Here is a 20,400-nt window from a genome sequence, read left to right as displayed (position 1 = left end):
AATCCGTAGATTAATGAGGAGTGCAGTATTTCACGTGGCAACGTAGCCCCAACTGTGACCTACATATTTTGCCACATTCAGCCATTTAGCGCAGACATAACCCTTTGAGTGAGGTTTCTACAAAACACAAAATGCCTCGTTTCCTGTTTTATTGAAGTAATTTCTTCATTATAAAATAAAATGTATCCCATGTCTTGGAAATGTTTATTTGTCGGTATTCTGTTCAGTCCGTAGCTTTGTTGTTTCCTTATTAAATATAATCAAAACCACTTTATCGGTTGCTAATGTTTTGTTTTGTGAGCTAGAGGTATTTGTATTTTTTGACGCATTCATCGGCATTGGCAGAATTTAGGCCATGTCCTGCCTATAATCCCTCTAAGGAACTAGAGGTCAACATATCTAACTTTGATTAAGTTGTTTAAGAAGTGGTACTGTTTTCAGCGGTCGAGACATAATGAATAAGTATAATTATCTGTTTACTTTTAACAGAGTGTGTACTAGGAGAACCAGATTTAAGTCCACAGCTATGTACTAGCCCAAGTATCTGCCAGACACAACCATTGATGTGCTGTAAATATTGTTCTTCCCGTGACAATTCTGCAAGCCATCTCTCATTATACACTCTTTGGATAGATCTATATTATTCTATATCGTTGTTTTTTGCATTGCGTTCTATTATTATATGTCTATTAGGTAGATCTAGATAAAGTACAAATGTCTATTAGGAAGACAAATTACAAATGTCTATTAGGTAGCTAAAGTAGAAATGACTATTAGGTAGATAAAGTACTTAGTAGCCCGAGTAGGTCTACTCCACTGAAATCCCCTTGTTCGATATTTTACTAGATTCTAGATTATATAGATATATACTACAAGTTAGTTTTAGTTTTTGTCCCCACAACGATATCAATCATAATGAAGCAATCATTGGTGTACTGTGTATGAAATAATTGTAGTTTTATAGACCTCTAATAAAACGTGGCTTTGATAATTGAGGTAATTGATAATTTGCATGCTTTTGGACGTCCTCTTCTAATACTGGATCTTAAGATAAATTGTGTTGCTAGTTTGTTTTTTTCATTAAACGATTTCAAGTTCTTTATATAATGTGTTGCCTTTTCCATTTATACGTTATTCTACAGTTACTACACTTGTAACGACTTGTTTGTTTTGTTTCTTTTAGTGTAAATGAACTTTCCAATTTAATTTTTTAAAGCATTGATTCTGATTTGCCTTTTAATTTATTTATAAATCTATAAAGAAAACTTAACTAGACCCAACACCGGATGGCTCTCTCTGCACTAGATGTGGAAAAATATACAGGTTGTGACTGGGTTTGTGTAGTCATGTGAAACACTGCATTCATTTAAATCTTGGAAATTGAAGGCATTGACATTCATTGTATATCATTTGTCTTCAGTGTAATTATTATAGGATTGTTTCCACAGAATTTTAAAATTTGTTATGTTGTCTTCTTCATCATCAATTATACCTTAATAATGTTGATTCATCTATATTGTTTCTGTAAGCAAGTACTCTATAATTAATGTTTAAACAAAACAGTGTATGATGCTGGCAAATGCTTGTTACTGCAGACTACTAAACAGCTGTATGCTGGTATTTTGTAAACAAATACAGACAAAACTCCACAAATAAATGACAGGAGAGGGAATTGTTTCAAAATTTAATTGCAACAAATAGTTTGTCCTAATTTTAGGTAAATAACAAGTGTTACATCCAGGTAATAACTTGAGTACTTTATATCCTCAGTAAATAGTTTGATTATGCAATTCACAAGTAACATTTCAGAAAAGCTGCAACTCAACTGAGTCCCTTCAAAACAACTGTCCATCTCATGGCTAAAAAATATTGATATATGCACACAAAAAAAGTTGAATAAAAAGTAAACAGGCCTTTCAAAGTTTATAAAATAATTTTATATAGTGCAATTTAATGTTGGTAAATAAATTAACAAGCAGGCCTTTAAGGACTATAATTCTGAATTTCATCAGCATAAATCAGTTGCTTGGAGAGAGGGAAACTGCTGTGAGGGAGATAGTTTTGGCCAATGCCCAGGGATTCATCTCATTTCCATATACTGTAGTTTCATGGCTGAAGGATCACAATTAAATCAAGCTGGAACTTTGATCTCCCATCAAGCTTTATCTCAGGTGGCAAATAGGGGAAGGCTCTTCAGATATGGCGAATATCGAAGAAATAAAATACTTATGGTATACCAAAATCAAACCTGCTGCCTGGACAAAAAGGGAGGATCCACAAAGATTATGGCACCTTAACCAAAAGTAAAGGCAGCTATCCATAGAGCTTAATAGGGCAACCCCAACTGGTTGTGCAAAGGGTTAACAACAGTCATAAAAAAATATGAATACTAAAAAGTAATTTTAAAAACATGCTTTGGCTATAATAAAATGCTCTAAAAAGAAGAAAAAAGCGTTGATAATACAAAATAAACCTTTCAATGATGAACTATGAAGAATTCATGACGAGGCAACACTGCATGACATCAAGGAGATTTCAATTGCCAAAATTGGAAAAGAATTTGCCTTCAGATCAAATAGGCAAAGAAAACATATGAAGAGGCAAATAATAATGACCTAACATTACTGGGTTTGGCCTCAGGAAAAGGAATGTCTATCTGTAGCACTAAATGCCAGCATAAGAAAATTTATAAAGCAACATGGATATCACCTCATGGAAAATTAAATCTAATAGATCATATACTGTTACTCATAAATAAAAGATGTAGATTTGATATATTCGATGTAAGAAGTTTCAGAGAAGCAGATGCAGAATGAGACCATCTATAAGTAAAAGCTCAATTTAGACAAAAAGTAACATATATACAATAAATATACAATAACCAAAGTAGTACAGCAATATGATAATCAAAAACTCATGATAGACCCACTTGATGCAGAAACTTAAGAATTCCTAACACATCTAACAGCATTGGAAAAGGACAATTACAATCTAGACTATAATTCTAAGGGCACTTACTGATTCCCTCACCTTTCACTAGTAACCTCAATTGTGGTGAACTAAAAAAAAATACAAATTTAACTTGTTCCTAGAACAACTAATCCAGTTCACGAATGGAAACTACAGCAATTAAAACTTCCCAAAATGATTTTTCATTCCCAATTTTATCTTCAAGTTGATATAACAAAAAGACAATATTATTTTATATACTAGGGCAAAAAAAATAATTTTAAGTGTGTAAAATGTGTTTAAATCAATGCAGATATAAATATTTTATTTGTTTGTTTGTTTTACATGTTTCGGATGTTCCTTCAGAGTTGAAGATAGTTTACTTCCTAGTCCAAACCTCCTGCAGGACGACGGGGGATGGGAGCGGGCAGGATTTGAACCCTCGACCATCGATAAATCCAAACAACAGTCCAGCGCGCAAACCGCACGACCAGGCAGCCATCCTATTTTGTGTGTTGAGGTGGAGGTAAAAATAAAAAAACATCCAGAAGGATGTGCTTGTGCATGGGAGGTCAATATAAGTGACCTGCTCTAATTTAAAGTAATATCGAAGAAGAGTATCTTAGAAGAGTATTGAAATTGGAAGGGGGATATTGGATCAAAATGTTATGCGAGAACAGCTCACAGGCCAGAAGTGTGTATGGGATGGAATTTAAAGCTGGCCATTCCAATTAAATGAAGCATATACTAGAATACACAGACCAAAAGATAAATTGTTGAAGCACAACAACAGGCTACTGTGGGTAATCCTAATTATAACAAATGAGCAATGCAAAAACAACAACATGCTATTAAAAGTAAAGCAGATGACATGGTTGGATTTCAGCAAAAGAAAAGGAGAATCTGACATACAGAAGAGACAAATAATGCTAAAGAAAGAAAGCAGTACTATGAAGCAAGGTGAAGGGTTACAAAATCTGTCAGAAAGAATAAAAATGAGCCAATGAGAAAAAAAACAAAGAGCACTCATTGAGAACCTTGATGCGAGAGGAATGGGCATGAAAATAAGAGATGACAAGAATGGATTTCAAGCAAGATCACACATGTATGAGAACAATAATGGTGTGCTCGTCACAAAAAAACAGTCGGGTCATTGACAAATGGGCTGAATACTTTGAGGAGTTCCTAAATAAAACTGAAGATGGAGACAAAGGAAAATATAAACAGTCACCACCACTATAAACCTACCAACTCTAATTTAAACATCAGAAATAAAAAATTACAAAGCACCAGGAGAGGACCAAAATTACAACAGAGCTAAAAAAAATGGAGGAAAAAACCTGAATTCACAATTAGACTAACCAATATCAAGAATTTTGGAAGAAGTAATACTAACAGATTGAAAGCAGCACTCATAACATAAATACAAACTAAAAAAAATGTCAAGAAAACAATGTACTAGTACATCAACTTAAATCACTTATGATGGTATCAAAAGGAAATATCTCTATGAAATACTGAACAACTTAACAAGACTTATGCATATGAAATTAAACAACTCAATTTTACAGTGATAACATATAGATCTAAAATACACAAAAAAAATATTTTAAAATTAAAAAAAACACAACAATCATTCAAAAAGACCTGAATCAAACATTTTTAAAATTGTCCCAAACTTTTTTTTTCCATATAATTGCCCAAAATTTTTTTTCATTCTAAAGGAAGTTACATTTTTGTAGAATAAAATTTCAGTATATTTAACTCTTTCAGTGCGAATTATTTAGATCGAAAAAATGGAGTTTTCCGGGATGAACACAAATTTTCAAGAGGGGTAGAGTTACTAAAACTAACATAACTTTTTTTATTTTATTAAACAATCTAACATATTTGATTTTATTTTAAAGAAAAATGAATAGGCTACAAAATTATACTAAAAATTGAGAAAACATTTTTTTCATTAGTTTTAAACTGAGCACAGAAAAAAAAATATATTAAAAAATTCGCTTAAAATCGATATACTAAAAGATTTAACCTTTTAATTAAACATTTAATCCATAGATATTGAAAAATCTTATACTAAACACATTTAATCACTTCAAATGTCATAAAAGATGAACAAATACAATAAGAAATTGTATTATTTACATCTTTCGGGTCCCGGGAAATAAACTAAAAAGAGGAACCATTAACACAATTTTCTCTTTTTTTAAGAAAAGGACGTTGGTACTGCATCAAATTTACTACCAAACATAGAACAATCACTCCCACATCCAGGAAATAAAAAAAAAAAAAAGAGAAATAAAAAAGTTTAACTTAAAAAGATAGTGAAATAAATATTATAAACCAAGTTACTCGCTGAGAGTAACTCCACACTGACCAGCACTAGTGAAGTTACTCGCTGAGAGTAACGCCGAACTGAAAGAGTTAAGGCTGCTCAAATGTTTTCATTTATTCATTTCACTGACAGTCTGTGGATATGTTAGAAAACAAAATTAAGTGATATCAAAGACTCTAATAAAAGCAAGTCATTTTAATTAAAAAAACAAACAAAAAAAACATAAAATATACTTTAAAAAAAAAACAAAGCTTATATTTAAGTGTGATTGTATCAATTAGTTTGGATCAGTCATGTAAATATATGAATGGCCAAGACATAGTAAATCTGTGCAATTAGAAATATTTTTACCAATTGTTTTTGTTTAGCTTTCTCAATGCGCTATGATCCTATCACTTGTTTGGACCTGTTGTGAAAGGGGGAGGGACTATCTAGGTGAATGATTCCATGATTGTTATTGAAATGCATAAAAATAATTTTCACTGATGTCTCAGGAGTTCTGAGGGGGACTAATTCAACTTATACCACAACATCTGTCAAGTAGGATTTCTTTTTTTTTGCTATAGATACCTAACAAAATAATTAATTACGGTAGCAATAGTTAATTAACTAATTGGTTAATTTTTTTTATTGATTCTTGTGTTCTCATGTAAAAGAAATAATTTTGCAAAATTTCAGCTTGACCAGAGATTAGGTGTACGAGAAAAAATGTGTACAAACTTTTTACCATACAGACAGATGGAGTGAGTGTAAAAAAACAACAACATATAAATGACATCACGTTTACTATAGAGTAGCATTAATTGGATGGGTACTTGGTCATGCTGTACACACTCTGAACAGATGTCACGATGGTCCTATGCACAAACCTGGCCCATCCCCATGTCATCCTATAAGATTGGACTAGGATGTCAAAATAATGTTTTGATGTAGAATGCAATTTTTCTGTTTGTTTGCACTAAATTTTTTTTGTCAATGTATATTTTTTTCCACCTCATCATAAGGAATAAATGTTTTGAGATGACTGGGCATTTTGTAAAGAACTCTTTCTATACTATAAAATCGTAGAATTGAATAGCTCTTTTTTATATACACACACACTCACAATAATATGTAGTGGAACATGTAGCCGTCTAGAAACCATCATAAAAAGGGCATCAAAAATTACACTCACAACATTGCCACATTTAAAGGAACTTTTTGAACAAAAGTGTCTAAGGAAAATCGAAAAAATCTTGGAAGACAACAGCCACCTGCTCCATCAGAACTGTCAGGTCGTCGTGAAATGGGCGACTACTGTCAATCAAAACAAGAACAGAGGGGTACAAAAACTTGTGCGTACCTCACTCGGTCAGACTATATCAATGCCACTCGTTGATCAGGAAACATGAATAGGACCAAGATGCCTGTGTGTAGTCGCTGAATGAACTTTCTATGTTGTGTCTGTTGTATTTATGTGTATGTTTCTGTTGTGTTGTCTTTATATGAGAAAAAGAGTCCTTGTAATCACAACAAATTTCCATTAGGATCAATAAAGCAGTGTTAGTCTTAGTATTTCTTAAGATTGTTTGTTTGTAAAATGTTTTACATGTTTCGGATGTTCCTTCAGAGTTGAAGATAGTTTACTTCCTAGTCCAAACCTCCCACAGGACGACGGGGGATGGGAGCGGGCAGGGTTTGAACCCTCGACTGTCGATAAATCCGAATGACAGTCCAGCGCGCAAACCGCACGACCAGGCAGCCATCCTATTGTGGCATATAAAAATAGTAGCATGTTTATATAAAACTTGAAAGACTTTACAAATATTGTTAAATCACTCAGTTTGGCAAGCCATATTAATATAAACTGGATCAGTTTCAGTTGGGCATTTGGAATCATTAAGCTGTGGAATGTTCAAACAAGAAAATCAAAGAATGGAGATTAATTCACTGAACAAACTTTAGAGAACTCTATCCTATAAAATCATAAAAAATGATAACTTCACTTTGTGCACAAACACAGAAGGATTTTTTTTTATATTAGCCTGAGGCAAATACAATTATAAAAAACAGCATGTTGATAAACTTGAAATAAGACTTTACAAAAATTGTTAAATCACTTACAGTTTGGTCAGCAACACAAGTAGAGGTTAAACTAATAGTTGCAGTTTGACTCTCTGAAGGCTTGGGCTGGAACTGGAATGGTCAAATAAAAAATTTGAGATCGCAAACACTCAAATAAAAAAGACAGTCATTTTAACAATAAAATAACATGAAAACTGGACAGCCATTAAGAACACTATCTATCCTATAAGATTATTAAAAAAAAAATAAACAACTACTTTACACAAACACACATATTACCCTATAGGAACTTTTTTATAATAGTTTGTAGCATATAGAAATAATAAAAATAGCATGTTGATAAATTTAAAATTAGGATTTTTAAACATGACTCACAATTCGGACAGCATTGTTTGTAGGTATTTTATAGATGCTTTCAATAAGGCACTCTGAAGATTTGGGCTGGATCTGGTGTTGTCAAACAAAAAAAAATAAGAGAGCTCAAACATTCTAATAAAAAAACACAGTCATTTTAATAATAAAAAAAACAACTTGAAATATAGAAATAATAAAATAGCATGTTGATAATAAGCTTAAAATAAGACTAGAAATATTGTTAAATCACTCACAGTTTGGCAAGCCATATTAACGTAAACTGGATCTGTTTCAGTTTGGTCAGCAATACGGGTGGAGGTTCCATTAATAGTTATAGTTAGGCCCTCTGTAGTCTTGGGCTGGAACAAGAATGGTCAAATAAAAAATTTGAAATCACAAACACTCTAATAAAAAAAAGACATCATTTTAACAATAAAAATACATGAAAACTGGAGCTCAAACATTCTAATAGAAAAACAGTCATTTTAATAATAAAAAAACAACTTTAAAACTCATTTAAGAACTCTATCATATAAAATCATAGAAAATTATAAATCTACTTTATGCACATATTTACAGTATCAATTTTATAATACAAGTTTGTAATATATATATATATAGAAATAACAAGATTACAAAGAGAGTTTGTGTGATCCCCCATTGAAGTCATCAATGGACCAGGAATATTTAAGCCATAGTCTTGTTTTGATCGTTAAAATTAATAAAATTGTAAAAAAATAATTTGGCTTTTTTTCCACAAACAGGACAACACTTCATCTTTGATAAAACTCTTCTGGAATAAGTAGAGTAGAGATCCAACTGATCACCTAAAAACAGAATGGAAACCTCCCAGACAGTGTCTGTGGCACCTGGTACGGTAGCTCAGGGTGCCATCCCTTCCCCATCAACTTTCTTCAAATAATGTTCCAATAAACACTATTGCTGGTTAGTTCTTTTTGTGGAACAAATACAGTGATTGATTTTTACTTAAATGTAAAATGAGTCTCAATTCTTTTATAAAATCCCAGTTTATGACATTTATTCTACTCAAAAGCAGCTATTTCTTATCATTTATGGAATCTAAAATTAAAAAGAGAGGGGGGGGGGAATTGGCTGTTCTAAGCTAACTTTGTACAGATCTAGGTTCTAAGCTAACTTTGTACAGATCTAGATCTAGTATTTCACAGCCTACGATTCTGTGGGGTTGATAAAATACCTTTAAATATCCCTATGCGCATTAAAAAATAACTTTATGAAGCTGCTTACAGATCTAGATCTATTCTAGATCTGAATTAGATATTTTTTTTTACATGCAAGTGAGAAGGGCAAAGGTTTTCACTGAAGAAATATTGGTTGAGCTTAATATTATCTCTCTTTTAACATGATAAAGAGAATCAAACTGTATTCCCTAACTTGCAGAATGTATCTTCTGTGGTAGCTACTGGAATAGTCACTAGCGACTATCTAGGTTCCATTACTTATGAAGGCCTAAATTCAATTAATGAAATCAGGGGCATTTTAGGCAGACTCAATTACTTTTTTTATATTAGAAACAAGTTCAATGACTAATTAAAATTATCTGCCTGAAAAACAAATATTTAAAATGTTTGTTATTAGTGATTGTAGAGGATGCCAAAGCTTTCATAGCTAACTCTGCAAAAAAAGGTCTGGAAGAAGAAAATCTGAATGATATAAAATATTTCCAGTGTTTGGATACCTTGTAAAGAAATTGCCTATCAACAAAACTTTTTTTTTACAAAACTAGATGTCACTGATCCAGCTAAGCAAACCATTACATCTGGTTTAAGTCTATATTCACTTGTAACAAAAATTCCCATTCTTTTGAATAAAGTTTCTGTTGCTGCTATTATGGAATGTGAAGTACCGTACACAAGAGGCATTATGATCAGTAAATCATTGCCAAGTGACAATAACATTTTCATTCTAACATTTTCTAGAAAAGTCTAAGACAAAGACTACAAGTGTAAATATTTTGACAAATGTACAAAATGTCTTATAAAACTTTATGCTGTGTTTAGGATTGCTGCCCTTTGTGTATGTTATGCGCTTGAATGATTTAATTTTAGTCTATCCTTAGTATATTTCTTGATATTTAGGAAAATACACATTTTCTTTTTAAAATACACATTTCCAGGTCTGGGAATACACAATTCCCTTTTGGCATGTAAGCATCTCTGCATATACAAACATTAAAAACAGAGTGTTGATCAACTTGAAATTAGACGTTATTAACATTGTGAAATAACTCACAGTTTGGTCAGCAATACTGGTTGGGATGCTTTCAGTTAGGCTCTCCGAAGTTTCAGGCTGGATCTGGTGTGGTCAAACAAAAAAAAAAAATAGAGCTCAAACACTCTAAAAAAAAAAAAAAGTCCCCTTTATATTAAAAAAAAAACTTGAAAAACTGAACAGTCATTAAAGAACTTTATCCTATAAAATCATAGAAAATAATAAATCTACTTTATGCACATACACAGTATTAACATTTTTTTATTAGCTTGTGATATATAGAAAAAATAAAAACAGCATGTTGATAAACTTGAAATTAGACTTTATTAAATGACTCACACTTAGGTCTGAAATACTTGTAGCATTTGAATTAATCGGTTCAGTTAGGTCCTCTGAAGTCGTGGGCTGGAACTGTAATGGTCAAATAAAAAATTTGAAATAACAAACACTTTAATTTAAAAAATAAAAACAACATGAAAACAACTGAATGTTAAATGTTGTTAAAGACCTCAATTAATTGGATGGCTTCTTAGTCTAGTTATAAAAACATATTGACTAATAATGTAGTCAATAATAATGTAATCTTTTTTTATACTATAATTTCTTTTTGAATGCTTGCTTGGCCAGTCATTTGTCTAAAAAAAAAAACTTTCAAAAACCAAATAAATATATACTAACTAAAGTAGGGCAGAAAAGCGCTTGGTTTCTGAACCGGGGATCCTGGGTTCAAATTCTGTTGAAGGCTGGGAATTTTAATTTCGGGATCTTTGGGCAACTCTAAGTCCACCCAGCTCTAATGGCTACCTGACATTAGTTGGGGAAAAGTAAAGGCGGTTGGTCGTTGTGCTGGCCACTTGACACCCTCATTGACCGTAGGCCACAGAAAAAGATGACCTTAACATCATCTGCCCTATAGACCACAAGGTCTGAAAGGGAAACTTTGTAGTGTAGTGATAAGTGCTCTGGACTGCTGTCATGATGATCGCTACATCAAACCCACCTAACGGCGGTCATTCCCTTGCCATCCTGTAGAAGGTTTGGACTAGGATTTAATAATCTTCATTTCTGATGTAGTACCCAAACTACAAAAAAACTAAAACAATAAAAAATTTAGTTCAATCTTCCTCCATCGTCTGGTGTGAATTTAAACTGCCTATACAAGTTTTGCTTTATGTCTTGGATGTGAAAGTTTGTTAGTTAAAAAAAGTAAAAGGTTTGCAATAGCATTTTTTTAAATATCTTTTTTTTTTCAGTTCTTTTTAGGGATTTAATGTCTGGAGATTAATTAAATAGTCGCCCTGTAAAGAACTTTTTCTATCCTATTGAGGATTTTCATACATGGCAGAACAACTAAATAGCTAAGTGTACAAAAAGAAGGAAGTTTTGATCAGTTTTTGTTTTTTAAAATGTATTTTTTTAATGCAGCAGAATGAAATTTTCTTAATTTTTCTGCTTGTAGCTAAAAATATATGTCAATATGGAAGGACATGTAGAGTTCACTCTAACGTAAGATAATGTAATTGATATATTGTTAAAATTATATCTTAATCCTTTTTTTAGAGTTGGCAACTGTAATATCCAATTAAGCATTCTTGACATTGTTTATTCATTATAAAAAATTTTCAATAAATTGTTAGAAAACTAATAGCTCTACTTTCTACAGGCACAAATAGCCTTACCAGTATACATTTCTTTGCACCATAGAGATAATGAAAGCAATAAACTTGAAATAAGACTGTTCAAATACTATTTAATGACTTACGGTCTGATATCCTGTATAAATTATTGAGTCATAAACATGGTTTTCTTCTGCCTAGGGAATGAAAAAAAAATCTAATAAAATTTTAACAAGTTAAATATAAAAACATTTTTCTTAAAAAGCCATGCATCTCAAATAGCCTCTGACAACCAGACCTTTGGCCTGGTCTAACTATTTATCACTAAGGGGAAAAGGCAAGTACTGACACTTAAGCAAGTAAGATTTGGGTAGCGAGGGGCTCATTAGCCTGGCTGGCTACACACATGGAGAGGGTGGCATCATTCCATCCAGGATTAAGGCATAAGCTTCATCTCACTTCCATAAGATGATCCATAGTCATTTCTCGATTTAAAGAGGCCACATATATGGTTGACAGAATCAATGTAGGCAATGACTAGTTGAAAATTCTTTTAATAAGAACTCTAAACTTCATCTCTAAACTTTTCACATGATGAATCTTCCACCACCCCCCCCTCTCATTGCAATTCTTATATGTTTGTGGAATTAAATAGTAAATAATGTTGATACAAATTTTAAATGGTATTTAAATACTTACAATCTCTATTTCTTCAGCAGCATTGCTTTGAATACTGAAAGAATAAGAACATTCTAAAAATGTTTAAAAAAAAAAAAAATAAGAAGAAAAATGTTTAGTTAATCAAAAACCATAAAAGCAATTGTAGTTTATGATAGGCACAGACAAAAAAAACACTAAGATGATGATATGTTCAGTAAGAGAAACAACATAATAATGATTCGTACAGAACAAGAAACATCAAAACATCAAGATGATATGTACAGAAAAAGAAACACTATGATGACTATATGTAGAGAAAGACAAAACACCAGTGGAAAATAAAAACATAGAGTAAACCTGTACTTGCTAAATTTTAGGTTAATTTCAATATAACATTTTCAGATGTATGGAGTGAGTTAAGATTGAAAGTTTCTTTGACAGATTATAAACAAATGTGCTGTGTAGCTTTAGTAACATCTAACCCCCCTTTTCCTTACAATATTTTGAGTTGGGTTTGTTTTTTTTTGGAAAAAAGCATACTAAATATTTTAGCTGCTCTACATTGCCATGCAGGGGCGGTGGCTGAGTGGTTGAGCGCTTGGCTTCCGAAACTGCAGTCCTGGGTTCGAATCTCGGTAAAGACTAAGATTTTTGGGGAAAGAAAATGTGGCTGGTCATTGTGCTGGTCACATGACACCCTATTTGTTAACTGTTGGCCAAAGAAAGAGATGACCTAAACATCATCTGCACTATAGATTGCTAGGACTGAGAGGGGAACTTTACTTACTCTTTTTTTTTAAATTGCCATACAGGGTTTTCATTATACGTTTTCTTTAAGGGGAGATAATATGGGACATTTCAAGAAAGATGTTTGACATCCCATAAGGATGCAAACTGTGAGTGAGTAAGTAAATAGAATTCCATTTATTGAGTATGAGTACTTATTGAGTACTTATCTTCTCTATAAAGTAACATCTGTCTCTGGACGCAAAAAAAAATGATCCTTATTAAATTATTTCATCTAATAAGAGAAGAGACAATTCTCCACACTTTATAATGTCTTATATTTTGATGTTATTGTTCTCACATCATTAGCTATATGCAACTATACCGACAACTCTTGCTAAATCTAGTAAATCTAAAATAACCAAGTAAGTTAAAGCTAAAATAGCTACACATCTTAAGACCACAGAAATAAACTTTCTAAGTACCAGTATTCAAAATAAATCACCAGCTTTAGGAATTTTATTACAAAAGGAAAAGCCAGAAATAATGGCAGGGACAGAACCTTTGACAAAATCAGACAATTTAAGTTAGAAAATTCGAATAGGTACTATGAAATTTTTTGTAAAAAATTTGACATAATCATAGATGAGTTCTTTTAAGCCATATAAAATATAAAAAGCACAGTAAAAGCAGATGAAATTAATTCATAATATGGAGTACACAGATCATCACACTCTAGAAAGAACTATGTAACCAATTATCAGAACTGAAATTAAAATATAAAAATGTTGTTTTTTTAAATTATGGGTGGATGCAGTCATTATGACATTAACATTCATTAGTACATGGATACACAAACAAGGATGTACTTATCTTCTCTATAAAGTAACATCTGTAATTTATAAGATAAGATCTCTGGACTATCTGACAATGATGTCAATAATATATATTTTCAAATAAAAGCAGATATGACTTTAAGAAATTTAAGTCATGTGAAACTCAACTAATAGGTCTTATTGATGGATTCAGGATTTCCTGCTAGGTAGAGAACTAACTGTAGTAATGGCAATGTCTTAGATTCCCAAGATTAAGGATGAGTGCTGTGTAATAATATTGTAATAACTTAAGTGAGGCAACTCAATGAGGACATAGACGTTTATTTACATAGAGACATGACAAACACAAAGGGCATCTGCCTTGAGTACAGCATCTCCATATTGGCTCTCTACTTGGGCGGAAATCGTTAGTCTCCTAATGTCAACATCCGACTTGTTTAGTCACAGATAGTGCGCACCTTCTTTCTGCACTATCTTGGATGGCGGTGCGCATGGCAAAGTCATAACATTGCCCCCGTCTTAGCACTTTTCGTCCCGAAAAGAAACACTACAGCTGAGGTTTGACAGTTCAGGTGGAGGTTGATCAGTGGGAGCCACAGACGGCAGGGAGCCTGTTGCCCACGAAGCCATCTGCACAGTATTCTGCGGCCGTCGCTTCCTCTTCTTCCAGTTGGCCAGTCTACGCTTGAGACGATGTAGTGGTCGCTGCTTTGACTTAATGACGGTAGTCTCTGATGCCAGCCACTTAACACAAATGGAGGTTGTGGCGATCACTGTAGTTTCCAGGGCCGTTGTTTTTAGACGCCAAGTCAGCGGACGTTTTCCATGGACGTCTCGTGACACAGTTGTAGGCCCACAGGTAGCAATGGTTTCAAACACATAGTCTTTCTCAGCCTCATCTGTAAGGTATGCACATGAAGCACCCTTGTAATGTTCCATAAGCAAATGTTCATCCATCACTGCATCAGGTTCTGCTAGAATTAATTCACCATCGTTCAAGTCACTTTCACTGATGTAGGCAGAAGTACAAATGTCTGTTAAGTTCAGATATTGTAGCTGGGTTTCTTGGCATGGGCACTGTCCCCGCATGGCGCCGCATATACAGTTCTTGTCAATCGTCTGGATGCAGTTGCCAAGCATCGAGTTCTCTCTTATGCCGCTGCCAAAGTCAAATTCGTTGTTTCTGTCTGGGCCATTGTTGGGGCCCGCATTCACAATTTCACCCGACCTCATCCAAGGCAAGGAATCAGAAACGGTCTTCAGGCTTTCATGGTTTGAATTCTCGTCAAAGGTACTGACAGATAAACAGAGATCTTTAGGGTCCACAGCAGAAAGCTTGGACGCAGACCTGACGTTGTCTTGATCTGTCCGGCTCGTTGCAGGTATACCAGGAACAAAAGTTTCAGGCACATAACAGACTTCTCTAGTTTCTTCATTTGTTTCTTTCCTTTCGATTTGAAACATACCGTTCAGATCGTCGCAGCAATCGTCATCACGTTTCTCGCCTTGAAAGTCACCCCCGCCAGACTTGCCCACAACACAGTCACAGACGGCGCTCCAATCCCCAGCGCCTCCATCACCACTGTTTGTGCAGCCACAGTCCTGACCAGGCAGCTGCTCCTTCCCTAACGAGTTTATTCCTCCTTTTGCTTGCGACACAATGTTATCACTTTGGACTATTTGGCCTTCTACTTGCAATACACTTTCATCTACTTTGTTCCACATCATGTTCCTCATCATGTTCCTCATCATGTTTAATTCTTCATTAAATATATCTCTAAAGTCCTGGTACTCGCCAATGAACTCAACAATCCCAGGTTTAACTTCAAATTGGTAGGTTTCTGGATCTTCTTCTTCCTCGATCAAGGCTTGCAGGAGACGAGCCGTGAGCGTTTCTCTGCTACCGACGGGTCTTAAACCTCGGTACTGAAGCTCTTGTCTTAGCTCTTTAATTGAGAGCTGATGTAAAAGCTTCAAATATGTGATTGTAATCAAAGCCTACCTCCTCTCGTTGAGTTGCCTATGATCCCACTTCTGAGACCAATTGTAATAACTTAAGTGAGGCAACTCAACGAGACACAGACGTTTATTTACACTGAGACATGACAAACACAAAGGGGCATCTGCCTTGAGTACAACATCTCCATATTGGCTCTCTACTTAGGCGGAAATCGTTAGTCTCCTAATGTTAACATTCGACTTGTTTAGTCACAGATAGTGCGCACCTTCTTTCTGCACTATCTTGGATGGCGGTGCGCATGGCAAAGTCATAACAATATGAAGGCTCCAAATCTACATCAATAACATTTAATTCAAGATTAGTATAAGAAACAGTCTTAGGCACACAACTGTTTCAAATGTTCTTAAATGATCTCCTTAATTATAGAACAATATAAACAACACAATATGACAACATGCTGAATTTTTACATTATGGAATTAGATACCTGAATCAACCAAGAAAAACCAAAGTCTTATCTAGTTTAGATTAACCAAGAAAACTGAAGCCGTAGCTGAGTTTAAATTAACCTTACATACACATAAGATATAACTATCTTCTTTTTTGAAAGAATGTCTGTAATATATATGATGTCAAATGAAGCTTAGAAGATTATAATAATATGTGAGATGATTATTTTTTTTACCATGAAAAATTTATTAGATTATGCAATATTTAATTTTTGTAAACCAATTATTCTTTGAATTTACAGATGACAAAAAAAATGTTAAAAAGAAGATAATCTTGCTAAATACGTCTGTCTATCTACCCACCCATTTTTATATTTGCTAATTGCATTTGACAAACAACATGAAAATAGTGCAAATAAATGTGAACATCATAAAGGCCATCTGTTTCTGTGGCCTATGGTTATTGAAGGTGTCTTGTGGCCAGCACAACGACCAACCATCTCTACTTTTTTCCCAACTAATGTCAGGCACCCATTATAGCTGGGTGGACTCAGAGGTGCTCGAAGATCCAGAAATTAAAAATCCCAGTCTTCACCAGGATTTGAACCCCGGACCCTGGTTCAGAAGCCAAGAGCTTTACCGCTCAGCCACCATGCCTCCAAATATGTCATTGTACATTGTTCAAATGATCCATGCATAAGTTAGGTTTGCAAAAAAGAAACATTAAAAAAATAAATAAATTCTTACTTAAATTGAACAGCTGGTGAGGAGCCTGAGAATTAAAAAAAAATGAAACAATATTGAAAGAATCTTTTTTGTTGTTACAAAATTGGTTTTCAACCAAAATAAAAGTGAAAATATATTGTGAATTTGTTTACTTAAAGGGGGTTCCAAAGGACTGTCAATGCCGGGGGAGAAAGTGGAGATAAGCACCCACTTTCCAAGAAATGCTCCCATGGCTTGCGTCTCTAAATTTGTTGAATTTGTGAATTTGTTTACTTAAAGTTTATTTATAACAATTAATTTTTTTAACGAACAGTAACTAATAAAAATCAAACAAATCTTACATTACTAAAACAGTTAGAGACAAAAGGGCTGCCACAAAGTTTTAAAAGTAATGTAAAAATATAGGTAATGCATATATATATATATATATAAAAGTGCATCTCCTGGGGAGATAGCGTCTCCAATCAGGAGTTTTGAATTTGGCCTAAATATATAGCGTTTTTGCTTTATAGAAACTTGAAACAGAACATTATGCTAGTTTAGACAATGTCACATTTCACCTACATGCATGTTTAATATTTAAAGAAAAGGAACAGACTAAAAGCAGCTGTCACATTTTTTTTTTAAGCACATTTAAGGCCATGGTGAAATAAGTTTTTCTATAGTATTTCTAGTTTCTGAGACATAAGCATGACAATAAGCACAAAAGGCAGCTTTTCAATATTGGTGCTGTTAAAAAAGTACATGAATGGCTGACTTAGGAAAAAGATGGTATTGATATACAAAAATTTGTGAATGATTTAGCAAACTTAAACAATGCTAGGAGGATTCTATCAGCTTTGAAGATATAGGATGATGAATATGTTGTATTTAAGCAAAAAAAAAACCTTGAAATTTTCTTTTGCTTGTGTTTTAGTAGAACAAAAAGGAATTATATTTTAGTAATATCAAACTTCCGCGAGTGATATCTTAAACAGCTAAAACCCTTTCCTTCAAACGTCCTGGTGAAGAATCAGTGGATGGACGTAGGGCTTGTATTTCACAAATGGCTTCCTTGAATAATAAAAACACACACGAGGTAAGTTGGAAAAATTTAACCCAAAATCAGACATGATTTTCCATTGCGCACATAACAAAGATCTTTGTGAAAAATAGGAACTAAAAATACAGAGGCTTGCTCTGCAACGATCTAGTTTTTCTAGCCAGCTTTTTGCCCTGAGCTCTTTACCAAGGCAGAATAGCATGTTTTTTTTCAGCTGTTCCACACTGTTTGAAAGAGTGTTGGTTATGCTGGGTATATGGTAATAGGGTTTGTGAATTAATTAAGGGCATTTAAACCATTAGCTCCTTCTCAATCAGAAACATTTTCTCGTTTCAGTCCTAAACCGTTGTAGAACGTTTCTGATATCCCCTATTCAATATACTTGCTTTTAACTTTTAAAAAAGAAGATTTCTTCTAGTCTCGTTGCAAGCATTATTACAAATCATTGTGGAGATTACCTATTCTATTATTGTAAAATTGGGAAGATTTATGTTGCTGAAATAATTTTTCAAAGGAACAGTCCCCACTGTATAAGCTCCCATGTGGGAAAATGAGTATTTTTTTATCTTTTTTCATATTCTAAAGGTATTAAAAGTATTATTTAAAGTAGACATATCGTTCTATATTTTAAAGTTGTTTGTTTATTAATTAGTATTAGATCTTAAATTTGATTATTTTTTCAAAATAGTTATTTTTTTAGGATTTTTTAAATTGGGGTTATCCCTCTTTGGTTTGGGCCTGGGAAGGATTTTTCGTAAATGGAAATAGGAGCTATTGGGTTAAAGACTAAGAGGGCAGGGTTCTGTTAAGATGGGCGCAGTGTTTACAAAGGGGTGGGTTTATTTATGCCAATATAGTACCAACATAAGAAAATTAGAAAGGATCAGAAAGTTGATTTAAAAAATCAAAACAAATGTAGCTTATAATCATTTAAATATAAAAAATTATCTCACCTGAACTGAAATTGAATACTCTTTTCCAAATGTAAATTACAATCCCAGTACAAACCAATGCAACAGCAATAAAAATAGTAGAGAAAATTGAAATGACCATAGTCACTTTTTCTTCCATTGAGCCTAAGAAAAAAAAATTAATTTAAAAAAATAAAATTAAGAATAAAGATATGTTTCATCTAAAGAAAACAACACCATTTTAATTTCAATTTTTATTTTAACTAAAAAATGTATTCCAAAATCTCACTACTTGTGCTAAAATCTTAATAAATGTTTGATTCTCTTTTATGGAAAAAAATGTATGTCAACATTGAAAAAAGTTGCTTGAAATTTCCTTAACTCTTTCTCTCCTATTAAACGATACCATCAGTGATTTGACCCCATTAAATTAACTTTTGTTTTTTTATTAACATTAATTTTTGTTTTATATTAACAGCAGGCATTCCCCTTCAATTCTACACCATGTGAAATATTTTCTGAGAACAAAGTGATAGAAGTTTAATCATAGCTGGGGAGTGAACTACAAATGAACAAAACTTATAAATTTGATGTGTCAAGGAAAATAATTCAGGAGAGAAAGAGTTAACCATTGATGGATAAAAGAAAAATGTGTATACAAATACACTACACACTGAGCTATTACGATATAACTATCTTCAATATTTGTATATTTCAAGATTTCAACTGTGAGAGAAGCACTACACTGTTGCTATTAATGTCCGTGGTGTGTTCTTATATTTGTACCAAGTCTTTTGGTGTGCTGACTCTTAGAGCACACCTTTGGTTAAAATGAATGGTACAATTAAACCACCAATGACTGACTAAGCCAGCATAATTAAAGAGATTTTAGTATACCAAAAAAGTACATTATTAGTCAATTAGTTTTATAAGACTAACTACTAAAAAAACAAAATTCAAAAACTAAAATTCATATTTCAAAGTTTCAGCTTTTTGTTGGTTCAGCACTCTTTGGCCCTGGCCACTCTTCTTGCTTCATATCTTGAGACTCCAAGACTCACAGCTTCACGCCATGAGGAGCAATTGAGAGCTAGTGCTTCCCAGCGGTGTTGATATCGCATTCCTTGAAGAAGCTCTTGAGAGTGTCTTTGTAGCGCTTGTATTGGCTTCCTGAGAGCGCTTTCCTGCACACAACTCCCCGTACAGAAGTCATTTGGGAAGGCATTTGTCTGGCATTCGGACTACATGTCCCACCCATCGAAGTTGGGACCTTTTTACTGTCGCATTGATACTGTACATGTTGGACAGCTTTAAGACTTCTGTGTCTGGTATGTGGTCAAACCAACGCACTTTATGGATAGTCCTTTTTGGTGTGACGGGAATATAGGGTCCAGGACTCTGATGCATATAGGAGTGACGGGAGGACTACAGCACTGTAGACTTTCAGTTTGTGGATATGCTGAGTCCTCTCTATTGCCACACTTGTTCTTGAAGTCTGCCAAAAGCAGCACTGGCACGAG

At 33.5% G+C, this 20,400-nt stretch overlaps 2 protein-coding genes across 10 annotated transcripts in view; one reads left to right on the top strand and one right to left on the bottom strand.

Annotated features, from left to right (window-relative positions):
* LOC106064932 (uncharacterized) overlaps positions 1 to 1,550 on the top strand; it is a 77,115-nt gene extending 75,565 nt beyond the window's left edge. For both annotated transcript variants that reach the window (XM_056037413.1, XM_056037414.1), the window contains one exon: positions 490 to 1,550. In XM_056037413.1, coding sequence (XP_055893388.1) covers positions 490 to 707 — 218 coding nt within the window. In that variant the 3' untranslated portion in view covers positions 708 to 1,550. The remainder of the gene's footprint in view (positions 1 to 489) is intronic.
* A 122-nt stretch (positions 1,551 to 1,672) lies between these two features.
* LOC129927635 (uncharacterized) overlaps positions 1,673 to 20,400 on the bottom strand; it is a 33,563-nt gene continuing 14,835 nt past the window's right edge. For 2 of the 8 annotated variants that reach the window (XM_056037419.1, XM_056037420.1), the window contains 10 exons: positions 18,923 to 19,045; positions 16,949 to 16,973; positions 12,271 to 12,304; positions 11,718 to 11,768; positions 10,295 to 10,366; positions 9,977 to 10,039; positions 7,960 to 8,064; positions 7,727 to 7,798; positions 7,391 to 7,462; positions 5,467 to 7,170 (listed from right to left, as the gene is read on the bottom strand). In XM_056037419.1, the coding sequence (XP_055893394.1) occupies positions 7,102 to 7,170; positions 7,391 to 7,462; positions 7,727 to 7,798; positions 7,960 to 8,064; positions 9,977 to 10,039; positions 10,295 to 10,366; positions 11,718 to 11,768; positions 12,271 to 12,304; positions 16,949 to 16,973; positions 18,923 to 19,045 (686 nt within the window). In that variant the 3' untranslated portion in view covers positions 5,467 to 7,101. Of the gene's footprint in view, positions 1,860 to 5,329; positions 5,421 to 5,466; positions 7,171 to 7,390; positions 7,463 to 7,726; positions 7,799 to 7,959; positions 8,065 to 9,976; positions 10,040 to 10,294; positions 10,367 to 11,717; positions 11,769 to 12,270; positions 12,305 to 16,948; positions 16,974 to 18,922; positions 19,046 to 20,400 lie in introns of those variants that run through there. The other 6 variants (XR_008779250.1, XM_056037417.1, XM_056037418.1 and 3 more) reach the window with 6 other exon arrangements.

This window comes from Biomphalaria glabrata, chromosome 8 (assembly GCF_947242115.1).
Source record: "Biomphalaria glabrata chromosome 8, xgBioGlab47.1, whole genome shotgun sequence".
Classification (NCBI taxonomy): domain Eukaryota; kingdom Metazoa; phylum Mollusca; class Gastropoda; family Planorbidae; genus Biomphalaria; species Biomphalaria glabrata.
This window is presented reverse-complemented; position numbering and strand designations above follow the sequence as displayed.